The sequence below is a fragment of the Candoia aspera genome, chromosome 1 (assembly GCF_035149785.1).
Source record: "Candoia aspera isolate rCanAsp1 chromosome 1, rCanAsp1.hap2, whole genome shotgun sequence".
Classification (NCBI taxonomy): domain Eukaryota; kingdom Metazoa; phylum Chordata; class Lepidosauria; order Squamata; family Boidae; genus Candoia; species Candoia aspera.
This window is the reverse complement of record NC_086153.1, coordinates 189,626,777-189,640,884: the sequence shown is the minus strand read 5'-3', so window position 1 is coordinate 189,640,884 and position 14,108 is coordinate 189,626,777. Positions and strand designations below refer to the sequence as shown.

Here is a 14,108-nt window from a genome sequence, read left to right as displayed (position 1 = left end):
AGGGACCCTCCCCAACCCACCATAGAAAAAAGGGCCATAAAATTGAGCAACTTGGGCGAATTCCTGTGTTAGCATCAAGCCTTTTGCGGCTCTTCCAAATAACGTATGAAGCAAATCCAATATATTCGTTCCATGGAAACTGATTGAAGACTTCACCCAATTTTCGCATGTTAAAAAACTGTTGGAAGTATCATCGCTCTGGCGGGATTTGCAGAAAACCCTAGTTAGGCTAAATTGGTTAATTAATTGGTGGCTGTGTGTGGTGAAAACCCAGGCAGCGGATTAGGAAGACAGTTCAGTGCACTGTGTTCATCCGAACAATTGAGTGAATACAATTAAACACAGAACACCATCGCGGCGAAACAGGCGTCTCCGTACCCTGCCGCTCTTCCCATCTGCTGAACGCCAACTCCCACCGCTCCAGCTAACGCGGCCTGTGGACGTTTAACTCCGACATCACTTGAGAGCTCTGAAGCAAAATCAAATACACCGGCGAGGGCAAGTTCTAAGAGCCACCACGAGCCCTTGAGGGTTCCAGTACTCTTAAACTCGAGGCTGGCAGAGCCATTGATAAGTGGGCGTGAGACCCTCCCGCCCCGCCACTAAGGGGCGGAGCATCCCTCTACCTTTTGTCCAGGCTTAAAAATGGACAGAGGAGCGAGGGAGAGACACAGGCGCGGTGCACGACGGGACAATCTATAACCGCTATTGGGCGCCGCGCGCACCTTTTTACCCCAGCGGCGCCTGACGGCGCAACACGGAAGTGAAATGGCGGCGGCGCCCGGAGGTGAGGGAAGCGGCGGTTTCCAGTCTGCAGCTCACCGGAGATTGCGAATCCTTTCGGGTCACCTGCGCAGCGCTTCGGAGACCTACCTGTCAGCTAGCCAGTGCCGAGGGCGAGCCGTCTCGACGCCGGTAGGATCTCAGTCAGGCACCTTCCCCAAGAGACGGTAAGCGAGGGAAGCCTAGTCGAGGGCGGCGGTTGCGGATTTTCGTCGGTGGCTGTGGGCTTCCCGAGAGGCCTGGCCGCCAGCTCCCCCGTCCCGACACCGCCTTTAGTAGACGGATGCTGGAGAGAGGAGGGCAGCATCTCCCTCTTTCTCACGCCCGGCCCTGCCCGCTCGCTTGAAATGTGCCGCTGGTCAATTCCGCGCGCCTAATCCTAATCAGGCAGGTGGTAGCCCTGCTCGCTGTGACGGTCCGCTCGAAGTACGCTGGGGCATTTAAAAAAAAAGATTTTTAAAAATCTCTTCTTTGCGAGGCTGGAAGGCGGGCGAATTTTGTTAAGTCCCAGTGGATCCTAGTGGCCAAACCTGCTGGTATCTGTGGAGGAGTTTATAAATTGAGGATGTTGGTAATTTACATTAGTTTTTGAAAATGCTATCACTGAGTTCAGTAACAAAGTTTGCTAACTCCCATACTTAATTCAGCTATGAATATGTGGATCTAAATTTGCATCTCACAAACAGTTCTCGTTTACCGTGGCATGATATTAATTTGAATGGTGTAAAGTAATGGTGAATTTGGGATACTGGAGGATGACACAGGCTGTAGTACTTGAGATAGAGAACCCCTAGTTGCCTTCTCCCACTCAGGCATGAACTCCCTCCACAGTATATGACTCATACTTTATGAAAGACATTCTCAACGTTTTGATAGAACCACTTGGTTGATACTCCTAAAATAGGGTACAGCTCTAGTTTTCATCACGCTCTTCAGTTGTTACTTTTTTTGTGTTGAAGAGTTCTGGACAATTTGGACATCCTTGTATGCTCTTTTGGATAATCTTTATAAAGATTATGAAGATAAGGCTGTATTATGGATATTGCATTTTCTTTCTCATGGGCCAGCAAGAAAGGTTAAAGTGCTAGATGTCTACAATGTAGATGTAAAACTAGAGATTTAATAAACATTTATTTATTACTGACTTCTGTCTGTAATATGTTTGCATGTGTCAGTTATTTAAAACTTTACTAAGATTATCTGGCCTGCACAGAAGATTTAATATTCTTTATTTCCTTTTTAAAATTTATTGAGATTTTATGGATAATTAAGTAAATAATTGTAAGCAGATCTTGAATTGTTCTAAAAGGTGGGCTATAAATGTTCGTAATCTATACATGATTACATGTATATAATGAGCATAATTTAGCAGGTTTATAAATGAGCAGTATGATTCTGAGTCCCAGTGTTTATTAGATTTATATCTCATCTTTAATTTTGGAGCTCAAAGCTCAGTCTAATATTTTTAATTTAATGTGGATTAATTAGCAGCACAGAATTTAATTTAATATCGGACAGTCACTCATGCCCTTGTTATCTCCCATATAGACTATTGCAATGCGCTTTACACGGGGCTACCCTTGAAGAGTATCCGGAAGCTTCAGCTGGTCCAGAATGCGTCCGTGCGGGCTATTTTTCGTGCCCCTAGAAGGGCGCATATAACACCTTTGCTTCGCGAGCTGCACTGGATTCCAGTTTGCTTCCAGGTCCAATTCAAGGTGTTGGTTATCACCTTTAAAGCTCTACATGGCATGGGACTGGGTTACCTGAGGGACCGCCTCTTCCCCACTTTATCAGCCCGTCCTACCCAGTCATGCAGAGAGGGCATGCTGCGGACCCCGTCTGCAAGAGAATTCCATCTGGTGGGGTCCAGGAGGCAGGCCTTCTCTGCAGTGGCGCCCACCCTTTGGAACATCTTGCCCCCGGAGGTGAGATTAGCCCCATCGCTCCTAGCCTTCTGGAGGGAATTGAAGACCTGGCTCTGCCATCGGGCTTGGGGCAGGGAGGAGAATAGTCATACTTGGGGTTGGCTAGTGCCTTGAAGTGCCCCTCCTATGCAAGGACTGAATGAGACCATAGCCATTGGGATTTTATTATATTTGGTAGTTTTTAAAATCGTTTTAGTCTATATTTTATATTGGAATTTTATCATATAGTTATTGTTTGTATGTTATGCTGTAAACCACCCAGAGTCCCTCTGTTCGGAGGAGATGGGTGGTGACAAATTTGATAAATAAATAAAATAAAATAAATATTGAAGGAAGGGCCAAAGCATTGGATTTCTATTTGGCTGTTTTGGTAAACAGCTAGATAGATAGGAATTGAAATATGGTATTGGGTCTCTGGACAAATTTCTTCATGGTTGCATACTTTATATCTCTCATGGAACAGATAATGGCTTGGAATAGGGAACAACATTTAATCAAGAAAACAACAAAGGGAAATGGTGTCGTGCCCCCCCCAGCAGCAGCCAAGTAGACCTTTGGATTTTCCTCTTGGTGCCTTTTGCTAACATTAGAAGAGATGAGTCTCTAACTCATTCTCTTATTTGGCCCTGAGGAACTGAATTACATTTAGCCAGAATGACTTATAGCGCAGCTTGCTAAAATAGTAAGGATTCTTGAGGGGGAGTGGAGGAAACAAAGATGTCTTTCTGAAATGAATTTACATATTCTTTAAATAAAGGGCTGTTGTTCTGGGCAGGGACTTTGGAGTTCAGTGTGTGACAATAGAACAATAAGGGAAGATTTTGGAAAGGTGTACAAAATATTGTACATCTTAAATGACTGCGTGCCCAATATAAAATATTTATGATCCATTCTGAATATATATTGAGGATCTTACTAGTGTGCTTACCTGATATAAAATATTCTTCAAGTCAAGCAAAACTCTGGGTGATTTCATAGACATGCCTGCAGTGTTTTTGGCACCAACATGGAGATGATTTGCCATTATCTTCTTCAGGGATGTTATTTTGTCTTCATAATCTAGTGTACAGCTCTGAGATTCCTTGGAGGTCTTCTGTCCGAGTATTAAACGGGGCTGACCCTGCTTAGCTTCTGTGTCCAGGTTGGTGCTGCCACTTGCATAGTTTCTTGATATAAATTTTTAAAAATCAGTGGAAAAAGAATCCCAGTTTCATTTTGAAATAGCTAACCTAACTACACTCTACCAACAAGAAATGCATATTCTACAACACTTGTCAAGTAAGCCTGTCCTTATGCATATTATAGTGTAAAATGTACTTTAAAATACTGTTTTCAAATTTTAAAAAAATCATATGTTTTAGAAGAGTTGCAAAGCAGTTATATTAATAACTTGAAAACTTTTAATAACTATTGGATTCAATAAAATCATTTGTTTTGTTATATATTAGTAGTTCCATGATATACAAAGGGCTTTAAAGATGACAGAAGAAATCACTACTGCACAGCTCTACTGGTTTCACACCTGAAACTCTTAAAATTTTCTCAAGATCTCTTGAGTATCCTCACTGTTGTTGTCCCCATCATGCACAGACCTTTCCAGAAGACAACTAGCATTCCCTCCAACTGACCAATAGGAGAGTGCAAAAATAGTAGGCAATCTCTCTCCTTGTCTTACCATATTTGTTTTTGTGGTGAGAAAAAAAAGTTGCCCCTTGGCTCAGTTTATGAGTGGTGGAATGGTGACAAGATACCTTGGCATTTCAGCTTCTTATTCAGCAGTGAACTGGCAGCATGATACTGATTTCTGCATGCAGGAGAGGCAGGGTAAGGCAGATACTCCTGTCAAAGGGATTTCACCACTTCTGATTAAGGAGTTAGTATTGCTGAATTGTCCTTGCATTGTTTCCTTTTGAATGGAAATTTAATTGACTCAGCTACAGAATTACAGTATAGTAGAAACCATACAATGTTGTGAGAATTCATGGCATAAACACCTAATGTATGTGGTAGAGATATCCTTCCAATCCTTTTGTGTGTATATATGTGCACACACGTGCCTTTGAGTCAGCCTTGACTCCTGACAATTGCCTGGATAAGTCCATGCAGTTTTTTAGCTGCATTTTCAGAAGTGGTTTGCCATTGTCTTCTTCCTAGGACAGAGACAGTTATTGGTCCAAAGTCATCTAGCTGGTTTTGTGCCTAAAGCAGGACTAGAGCTCATGGTCTCCTGGTTTATAGCCCATTGCCTTTAACCACTGCACTAAAGTGTTCTTAATCCTAAATTAGAAGAAGGGAAATAAATGAAGTTGGGTTAAATATGGGAAGAATGTCCAATGAGTCATGAACCAAAGCTATACCTCCTGGGTATTTTTATTTCTTATATATTACTATAGCTTTTATGCTGCTGCATTGCTGGAGACTCTGAGCAGCTTACATCATTAATATCAGAAGATTAAAAACAAAAATCAATATAACTACAACCAATCAGTCTAATGAACCAGTGTTCAGCGTAGTGTGATCTTACTTATCCTCAAATGCCTTTCTGATGAGCCATGCTTCCACAATTACAGAAAACATAAGGAAAAAGTAGTTTAGATATTCAGTGAGTAAATTGTTCCAAAAGAGGAATATATCACTGAGAAGACTTGAGCCCAGTGTCCTTGTAGATGGCATTCCCTCAGTGGCGGGTCTCTCAGAATGGTCTCTCCCCTAGTTCTTACTGGACAAGCAGATTCAACTCAGAAAGCAGTCAGAGATATCTGGTTCCTGAGCCATTTAGGCTTTAAAAATGAGCACCATGAATTGCACCTGGAAGATAACTGGCAGCCAGTACAACTCTTATAGTAGCTGTCCTAACAACCAGGAAACACACTGAGACAAGGAACTGGTCTCTAATATTTATTGCTAGTACTTAACAGGAATCCTAACAAACTGAAGAAGCGTGGGAAAACCCAGACATATAACCCCCAAGGGTTAAGGCGGTCCCGATCTGTGTCTCTCTGAATGGCTGAACAATTCATCAGTGCTACGCGTGCGCTTGACAGTCTGGATGGGAGCCCCCTGCTCGCCATCCTTACTCATGACAGTAGCACTGTTACATGGACATATCTCGGTGCACTGATAATAGCTGAAGCATCTGGATGGGTCTTCAAGAGCAGCCCCATCTAAAGTGCATCACAGTAATCTAGCCAAGAGGTGACAAAGACCTTTGTAACTGTGGGTAAAGCCTCCTGATCCACAAAAGTTTCAAGAATCTTAAGCTTTGCAAAACTGACTGAATAAGTAGGAGCAGCCTTTTATCAATAGCGGAATGTCTCAGACTGTCCCACAGTCTCTCCCGTGGTATTAGGTCAAAAGCTGACTTAAAGTCGACAAAAGTTGCAAAAGGGAGTCTCGGGGTGGGGGGGCACAGTGTTTTTCTGCCAAATGATGGAGAACCAAACAATGATCTAATGCTGATTGTTCCCCTCTAAATCCAGCTGTTCTTCAGCAATGATATTTTCATTTTGTACCCCATCCACTAATTTTAGGTATAGAAATCATTCAGATTGGCATTGTATTCTTGCACTTTAGCAAACTCCACCCTTTATTACATATTAAGTTCTGCACATCGTTGTATTTTACACTTGAAAGTTTTTTGTCCATGCATACATTGAAGAACACATAGAAAAGAATATTCTGATAACAGGATTAGTGCAATAATGGGGTAATTGTAACTAAGCTACAACTTCCAGTATTTTTATAGAATTTGGTCAATAGTTGGAGATTGTCAGAGTTATATTCAGCAACATTTGAAAGACCAGAGTTTCCCTATTTTTGGTTAAGGCAGTCATGGGGGATGGTGGTAAGATATTTAAGAGTTATTTCCTGCTTTGTTTGTCTCTTCTCTCCATCCCTGGTGTTTTAGGTTGCTATATCACCTGTTGTTAAGGTACTGATTTTGAATACAAGATTCTTCATGGAAAAGAAATCATAGATGAAGTTTGATGGCCCCCACTTTGCTATTTAGACGAGCCATGAAGGCCTGGATCTTCACCTAGGCCTTCGGCAAGGGAGAACAAGACCCCTTGCTTCATTCCATCTGCTCTGTCACTCTTGCCATCTTTCTCTATTTTTTATGTCTTATTGATTTTATTGTAATTAATTTCTTTGATTGTTGTGCACTGCTCAGAGTCATTGAGTGTCAAGCTGCATAAAAGTTAGTCTGGCATGTGAAAACTGGATGGATGAATTTAGGGGCATGATTCTATTTTGCCTTTGTCCATTTTTATATATAATGTAGCATCAACATTGCATCAACATCTAAGAGATATAAATCTCTCATTGTCAGACCTGTTCTCTCTGTTGCTGGATATCATCAGGGATATACAAATTTTCATTTTCTGGTGACAGAATGTTCTGGAAAGCCATGTTTTAGAGGCATTTTTTCATCTTATGAAAATGATTCATCCAGAACATGAAGCGACTGACAGTTTTCTGAACATACTTGTTAAAGGATTCTTTTCCAGTATTGCTTCTGGAAAAAGAGAAACTAATCCCTAAATCAGTAAGTTCCAAGGGGAAAAAAACATTCCAGGGAACACCTGAACATTAATTAAACAAAACATGGAATTTGCATACTACTAGATCTGAGTATGTCTAGTAAAGAGACATCAGGGGTTGTATAGGTGCACTAGCCTCCTACTGACCAGGCTGGCTGAAATGATCACAGACACATGAAAACTGTAGTCAATTTCAACATTAATATGGAAGCAACTTCAGTAAAGTTGAAAGAGACATTATGGATGTTATGACACTCACAGGACTGTCTAAGCATGTCTTTTGTTCAACACACTTTGTCAGACACACGCTTATGCTTTCTTGACAGAATACTAAGTAGAGGGCTGGAATTGCAGGAAGAAATTGTCATGAGTAAGGATGGCGAGCAGGGGGCTCCCACCCAGACTGTCAAGCGCATGCGTAGCACTGAGGAACTGTTCAGCCATTCAAAGAGACACAGATCGGGACCGCCTTAACCTTTGGGGTTTATATGGCTGGGTTTTTCCCACGCTTCCTCAGTTTGTTAGGATTCTTGTTAAGTACTAGTAATAAATATTAGAGACCAAGTCATTGTCTCAGTGTGTTTCCTGGTAGTTAGGACAGAAATTTTTGTTACCACCTTATAGTAAAATACCTTCCTTCTGGATGTGTAGTTTTAACTTTTAATTTATTGTATGTTTTAATCCTTATGCTGTTACTGCCCCGAGTCACTTTTATAGTGAGATGGGCAGTGTATAAATTTAATAAATAAATAAAAATAAAATAAATAATCCATGATATGTTTCATTTTTCTATAGAGATACTTCCATTTTGAAACTTCATTAGTAAGTAAACCCAGCCAACTTTGGAAAAGAGAACACAATTCCAGTTCTGTATCAGCTTTGTCTCAGTATGAGATGATACCTAACAAGTGACTCTAAAACTCAGATTTCAATGAAGAAGAGTCGATAATAGATGAGTGGTTGTTTATACATCATGCACAGTTCTATGGGTCCCATAAATTTATTAGTATGTTAACAGTTTTCACCACCATTTCTTCTTTCAATTTAAAAAATATAGGAGGAAATGCTGTTGTCTTGAAATGTTTACGCTAATGTAGCATTATTTTACATTGTAGAGCATTGTTTAACCCACACTGAATATCCTTTAGTTTTTTCTCTCAATATTTCAGGCCTGGTCAAATAGTTGTGACTAATAACTGGTAACAGTTGATTCTCATTATTTGTGGTAGTTATTTTCTGTAAAGTTGCCATGATCATTGAATTAGCAAATACTGAACCTTCGCTGGGAACATGCACATTGGGCACCTCAAATTTTTCGCTGTTCTGCACATGTCTGCAAATGACCACAAAAGTGCCACAAGTATTGATTTTTGGAGTTACAAATAAATTTTAGTGAGTAGGTGAATTCACAAATACACAATCCATGAATAATGAGGGTCAGCTGTATATTTTAAAACCTTTATTAAATAGCAAAGGTCACCTGACTGATACACTGGTCTGAAGTTATTTGGGGCAATATATCAGCAAATATAATAAGCAAAATCTGGAATCTGGCTTGGTAGCTAATTGGCAGCCAGTACAGTTGCTTCAACAAAAATATAACACGTGTACAGCCAAGTACCCCATTGAGCACTGTGGCTATTTGCATTTGACAAAGCTGCAGTTTCTTAATAAGTGTAGGGTAGCCCCACCTATAGCACATTACAGCAATGAAAGTGTGAAGTTTAGTACGCAGACAACAGTAGCTAAGCTGTCTTGGTCAAATAAAGGATAATGTTAGTATACAGTGTTCTTGAAAAGTGAAAAAAATATGGGAGAAGAACATATAGCTGGAAGCACTCCTCACTGTTTGTAAAAATAAACTTTGGGATAGATCTTTCTGTGAACCTGGCTAATCTAGAGAAAAACAACAAAATATAGTTTGAAAGAACAGTTTGGAGCTTGAATGTAATACCTACTTGCCTGATGTATTTGTGATGTATGGGTAGTCCTTGTTTAGTGATTGCCTCATACAGTGACTGTTTTGCAGTTACAACGGTGACAAAAAAGTAACTTTGCGACCAATTCTTGTGTTTACAACCTTCACAGGTCTGTAAAGCAAAGGAAAGCTGAAGTAAGATCGTAAGCACAGTGACGGTTTCATTTGGTGACTGCTCTGATTAACGACCAAGTTGCCAGTCTCAACTGTGGTCGTTGAATGAGGACTACCTGTAATTGCCCTTTTCTTTCTGGGAATTTTTTAAGAGCGATTCTGATGACAAAAATTAATGGTCTCATCATGCAGGACCTAAATGTGAGCAGAGAATTTGGAAGCTATAGATGTTCTATAGGCTGACATAAAGATATGAATGCCATGGGGAAAAAAGAAAAATTAAATGGGGTGGAGGATTATGAAATATTATGAAATATTGCCCAATATGTTCATATTAAGTGACACATAGAATGGTTAATATATTAAATAAATTGTTTTATGATTGGAAGCAGAGAGGTAGATGTTCTGTTTTCAGAAGTCCATGAAACAGACGTTTTTTAAAGAAGGATCAAAAACAGCAATAGAAACTGGTGGTAATTATAATACTTCAGACTCAGAAAATGATGCTGATTTCATATGGCTAAATGTTCTGAGTAGGCCTTGTGTTTTCCCCTTTTTCAGCTTTTTCCCCTTGAAAATCAGTACTTTCTATATAACAGTCCTTCACTCTTTCCTCTAAATTTCAGGTATTTTTTAGGAATTGGGGTTTTTTTTCCCTGACTGCTTTACATTTCTGGAAACTTTACATTTTTATCTGGCAGAAGGACTTCTGATTGCAAAAGAAATCTGCATAAAATAAGGTGGGAATAATCAGATTTAGAAATGAAATCCAAGAATAACCTCAAAATTAACTTGATAGCAACATTTTAAAGAAATGTTTTAAAGAAAGCAATGACTACGATGAAAAATGCATGTTTTGACATCTGATGTAATATACTTTTTTCCTATGCATTTGCAAATGAATGGAGTGGCTTTATTTTCAACATGAGTTTGTTCTGTAAAGAAAACTTACCTGAATGAAAAAGAATTGGCTGTCATTCAGATACAAGAAAATACTGCCGCCTTGTGGGTGCTGTTTGTGATTCAACTTTTTCTAAATAACATTTCCTAGTATTATCCATTGCTAGATTGTGAATATTAATTAACATTTCTACAATCTTTTTTTCTAGTAAGTCTTTGGGAAATGAGGGATTGTCTCTGTTGCAATTTCTGTTATACTCTAATGTATGGAAGTATCATCAGTTCTGCTTTAAACATTTGAAATTGCCAGTGGAAATTTAAAACTGCTTACTTAATATCTTGTTTAATATACCTCTGTCTCCAATTAAGTTTCTTATCATATTTCTCTGGAAATATTTTCCCTGTTATCTTCTATTAGAGAGTTTTACTGCTGGTTATAAAATAAGAATTAGATTAAGCTGTAGTCCAGAGGTCTCCCATTCATGCCTTAGATCAGGGTTTTTCAATCTGTGTTCCACAGAATCCTAGATTCCTCAAAGACTTGAGTGGGTTCCATGGAACTTAGGAGGGATAAAAAGCTCTTCATAAAGGACGAAGGGGGCAAAAACCGATCTTGCCTCAGTGCTGCTTGATAGCAATTTTTCTAGGGTAGAACTGAAACCGCAGGGCTTGTCAGCTGATATTCAGAAGCTCCACTTCTCTTAATTAGAGGTTTCGTAATTTTTTTTTAATGAATAGAATCCATGGCTTGAAAATTTTTGAAAATTCCAAACTCTGCCTTCCAGATTTTTGGGCTACAGCTTCCATCATGCCAGATGGTATCCTGTCTAATGGATAACAGATTATTAATTAGCTGTGGTTTCTGGTGCCCCCACCCCTTAATGCCCTAGTGAACCAGAAATGACCATGTACTGCCTTTTCTATGTTGTAGTGGCACTATATTGGGTGACAGTTCTATTGGTGCTACTTCTCCCTGTCTCCCTAACTATCAGTTGCCCTATCACTTCTTAATGGATGGAATGTGTGGTCCAAGTTATTTGGGGATGATTGTAGTATACAATTCCTTAGAAAAACTATCATTTTAATTTGACTTATTTGATATAGAGTATACTTAAATTTTGTTTTGTTTTTAGAACAAGTAAACCAGGATGTGAAATTCTATATTTGATTTATTTTAACTAATCTATATTTTCCTTTATGCAACATTTACTGTAACAGTTCTGATGGCAATGTTGATCTTCTGCATCAAGAGTTGGCAATTTGAGATCAACAGCATTCTGAGTTTCTGAAGGACTGTGGGAGATCATCTGGTGGCACTTTAATATCATTGAAAGGGTATTAGTTGAAATTTCCCATCCCATTTGGGGTGTTTTAACAGTAGGATGGAACTAGGAGGCCTCCCAAAACTGAATCACTCCCATCTCCAATCTTAAAAGCTATTTTTAAAAAAAAGACTATATGAATTTTGGCTGTACAGTCTCACTGGGGGGGCATGTGGGCTTTTGATTATTCATCTTTCTTCTACAACCTAAGTTTTCATTCTTGAATTCTATGAGCTGCTTTTAAAGACTGGATTATTGGGAATAAGTTGTGATTAAAAAATCCTTCCAAATATATTTGTCATAATACTAGTAATATCACTTAGCTGTTGCTATCCAGAAAATTTAAATGTATTTATTTATGTGGAATGCTCTGAGTATTGTAGTAAATATTTCTGCTCCTGGATATTGTAACTTCTGAATTCCATTTGGAAGTTGTGACTATGTTGGGTGTACAATTATTTAAGTACTGTTTAATATGGTAGGACTGGGCAAATGTTCAAAAGAGTGGTTTAATTTGAAGGAGAATCAGTTGAATCTTCAAATCTAATTTCCAAAGAGATTTAAAGCATAAAGTCTCTTTAGTTGCCTTTGAACTGTTTCAGAGATTCATTTGTCTTTCTACTGCTTCTGATTTTGCAGAGTTGCAAACAATGTTGCAGTTTTCCTTTCACCTATGGACAAAAGTGAAAAGGTATTAAATACAGTAGTGTAAACAGTTTTCTGATATTGACATGAGTAGCCACAAGTGGGTTTTATGCTTCTACAAATCAGAATGTTGATGGAATGTTGCTATGCTGAATCTCATGCTTCTGGTAGGATTTGTTTAGGCAGGCACAGCAACAGAGAAAGCATACCTCCTGGGTCCTACAAAGTGACACTATTTAATTGATGGAATCCTGGGGATGTTGACAATATGAGTTTTTATAGGACAGGCAGAAACAATTGGGGAGAGGCAGTCCCAAAATTAGACAGGTCCTATGCCATGAAGGGCTCAATAGATGACCACCAGCACCTTGAGTTTCAACCAGAAGCTCACTGGTAAGCTGTGCAATTTGTGAAGTGGCATTGTTACATGGCTGTACTGAGAGAGCCAGTTTGGTCTAGTGGTTAAGGTACTGGGCTAGAAACCAGGAGACTGTGAGTTCTAGTCCCACCTTAGGCGTGAAAGCCGGCTGGGTGACCTTGGGCCAATCACTCTCTCTCAGCCCAACTCACCTCACAGGGTTGCTGTTGTGGGGAAAAGAGGAGGAGGAAGGAGTATTAGGTATGTTCGCTGCCTTGAGTTATTTATAAAAATAATAAAGGCAGGTTAATTAAATAAATAAATACTGAGATTTGTCCATAACAACTCACAATGCTGCATTCTGGGACCCGTTGTGGCTTCCAAATGGTGTTCAACGGTAGCCCCATGTAAAGCTCATTGCAGTAATCCAGCTATGAGATGACGAAAGCATGAGTGACCATGAGAAGGCCCTGCAGTCCAGGAATAAGTGTACTTGGCACACAAGGTGAATTGGTGCAAAGACCCTCTTGGCTACAGCTGCCATTTGCTCTTCAAGAAGGAGCTGGGAGTCCAAAGGACCTGCAAATTGCACACCATTTTTTTCTGGAGAAGTGCTACCCTATCCAGAACTAAAATTGGAAGATCTCCAGAAACTTTTGGTCTATGTACCACTTGCCTTGCTAGGGTACCCATAGTTTTGCTAAGGTTTGGCCTAAGCCTGTTCCTAACAGACTCCCACATGCTGCAACAGAACCTTAACAGCATCAGTTGGTTGGCCTGGGGTTGAGATGTACAACTGTGTATTATCCGCATATTGATGTTACCTGACTCTATGTCATCGAATTATCTCATCCAGTGGTTTCACGTGGATGTTAAATACTGTAGGGGTGGTGAGAGGACCAACCCTGATGAACTCTACACCGCAGAGGGTTTTGATGCATCTTCATTATTTACTTAATTATTACAAGTGTTTTTATGTTGCTTTGATGAAACAAATTTAAATAGCTTACAGAAGTGTTACAGTAAGAAACTATACTATGCATATAACATTAAAAATGATGATGATGACAACATCATTAACAGTGCCAACTTCTTAGATATAGGAAACTTCCAGTAGAAGAGAGTATCTGTAGCTCAGGGTTGACTTGTGGAGTTCTTGGTGCTCTCTGAGCTTGGTTGTTTGCTTGTAGATGTTTCATTACCCAACTAGGTAACATCATCAGTGCGAGTGAGTGTGGGGTTTGCTCCCTTTTTATATGCAGTAGCTTGCCCTGCCAGTTTTGGTACAGGTGTAGTTTCTTCCTTGGTGGTTTCTTGATTAGATTGTTTTCTGCCTGATTGCCTGGTGCGGATCCTTGCTTATCTGAATATGGGCTGCTGGAGGGGATATTTTGTAGTCATTTGGTTTCCGCCCTAAGTTTTTTATTGTCTCTCTTGAATGATGTGTAAATGTGGCTTATCTCTATGTGTCTATAGATGGCTGAATGATCTAAATGCCAAGCTTGCAGGAATTATCTAGCATTTTTGGATTTGGCTTGG

At 39.7% G+C, this 14,108-nt stretch overlaps 1 protein-coding gene across 1 annotated transcript in view; it reads left to right on the top strand.

Moving 5' to 3' along the window:
* The first annotated feature begins 697 nt into the window (after nt 1-697).
* Nucleotides 698-14,108, top strand: part of AGPS (alkylglycerone phosphate synthase) — a 59,816-nt gene continuing 46,405 nt past the window's right edge. Inside the window, exon 1 of the mRNA XM_063318134.1 lies at nt 698-950. Within this exon, the coding sequence (XP_063174204.1) occupies nt 769-950 (182 nt within the window). The 5' untranslated portion in view covers nt 698-768. The remainder of the gene's footprint in view (nt 951-14,108) is intronic.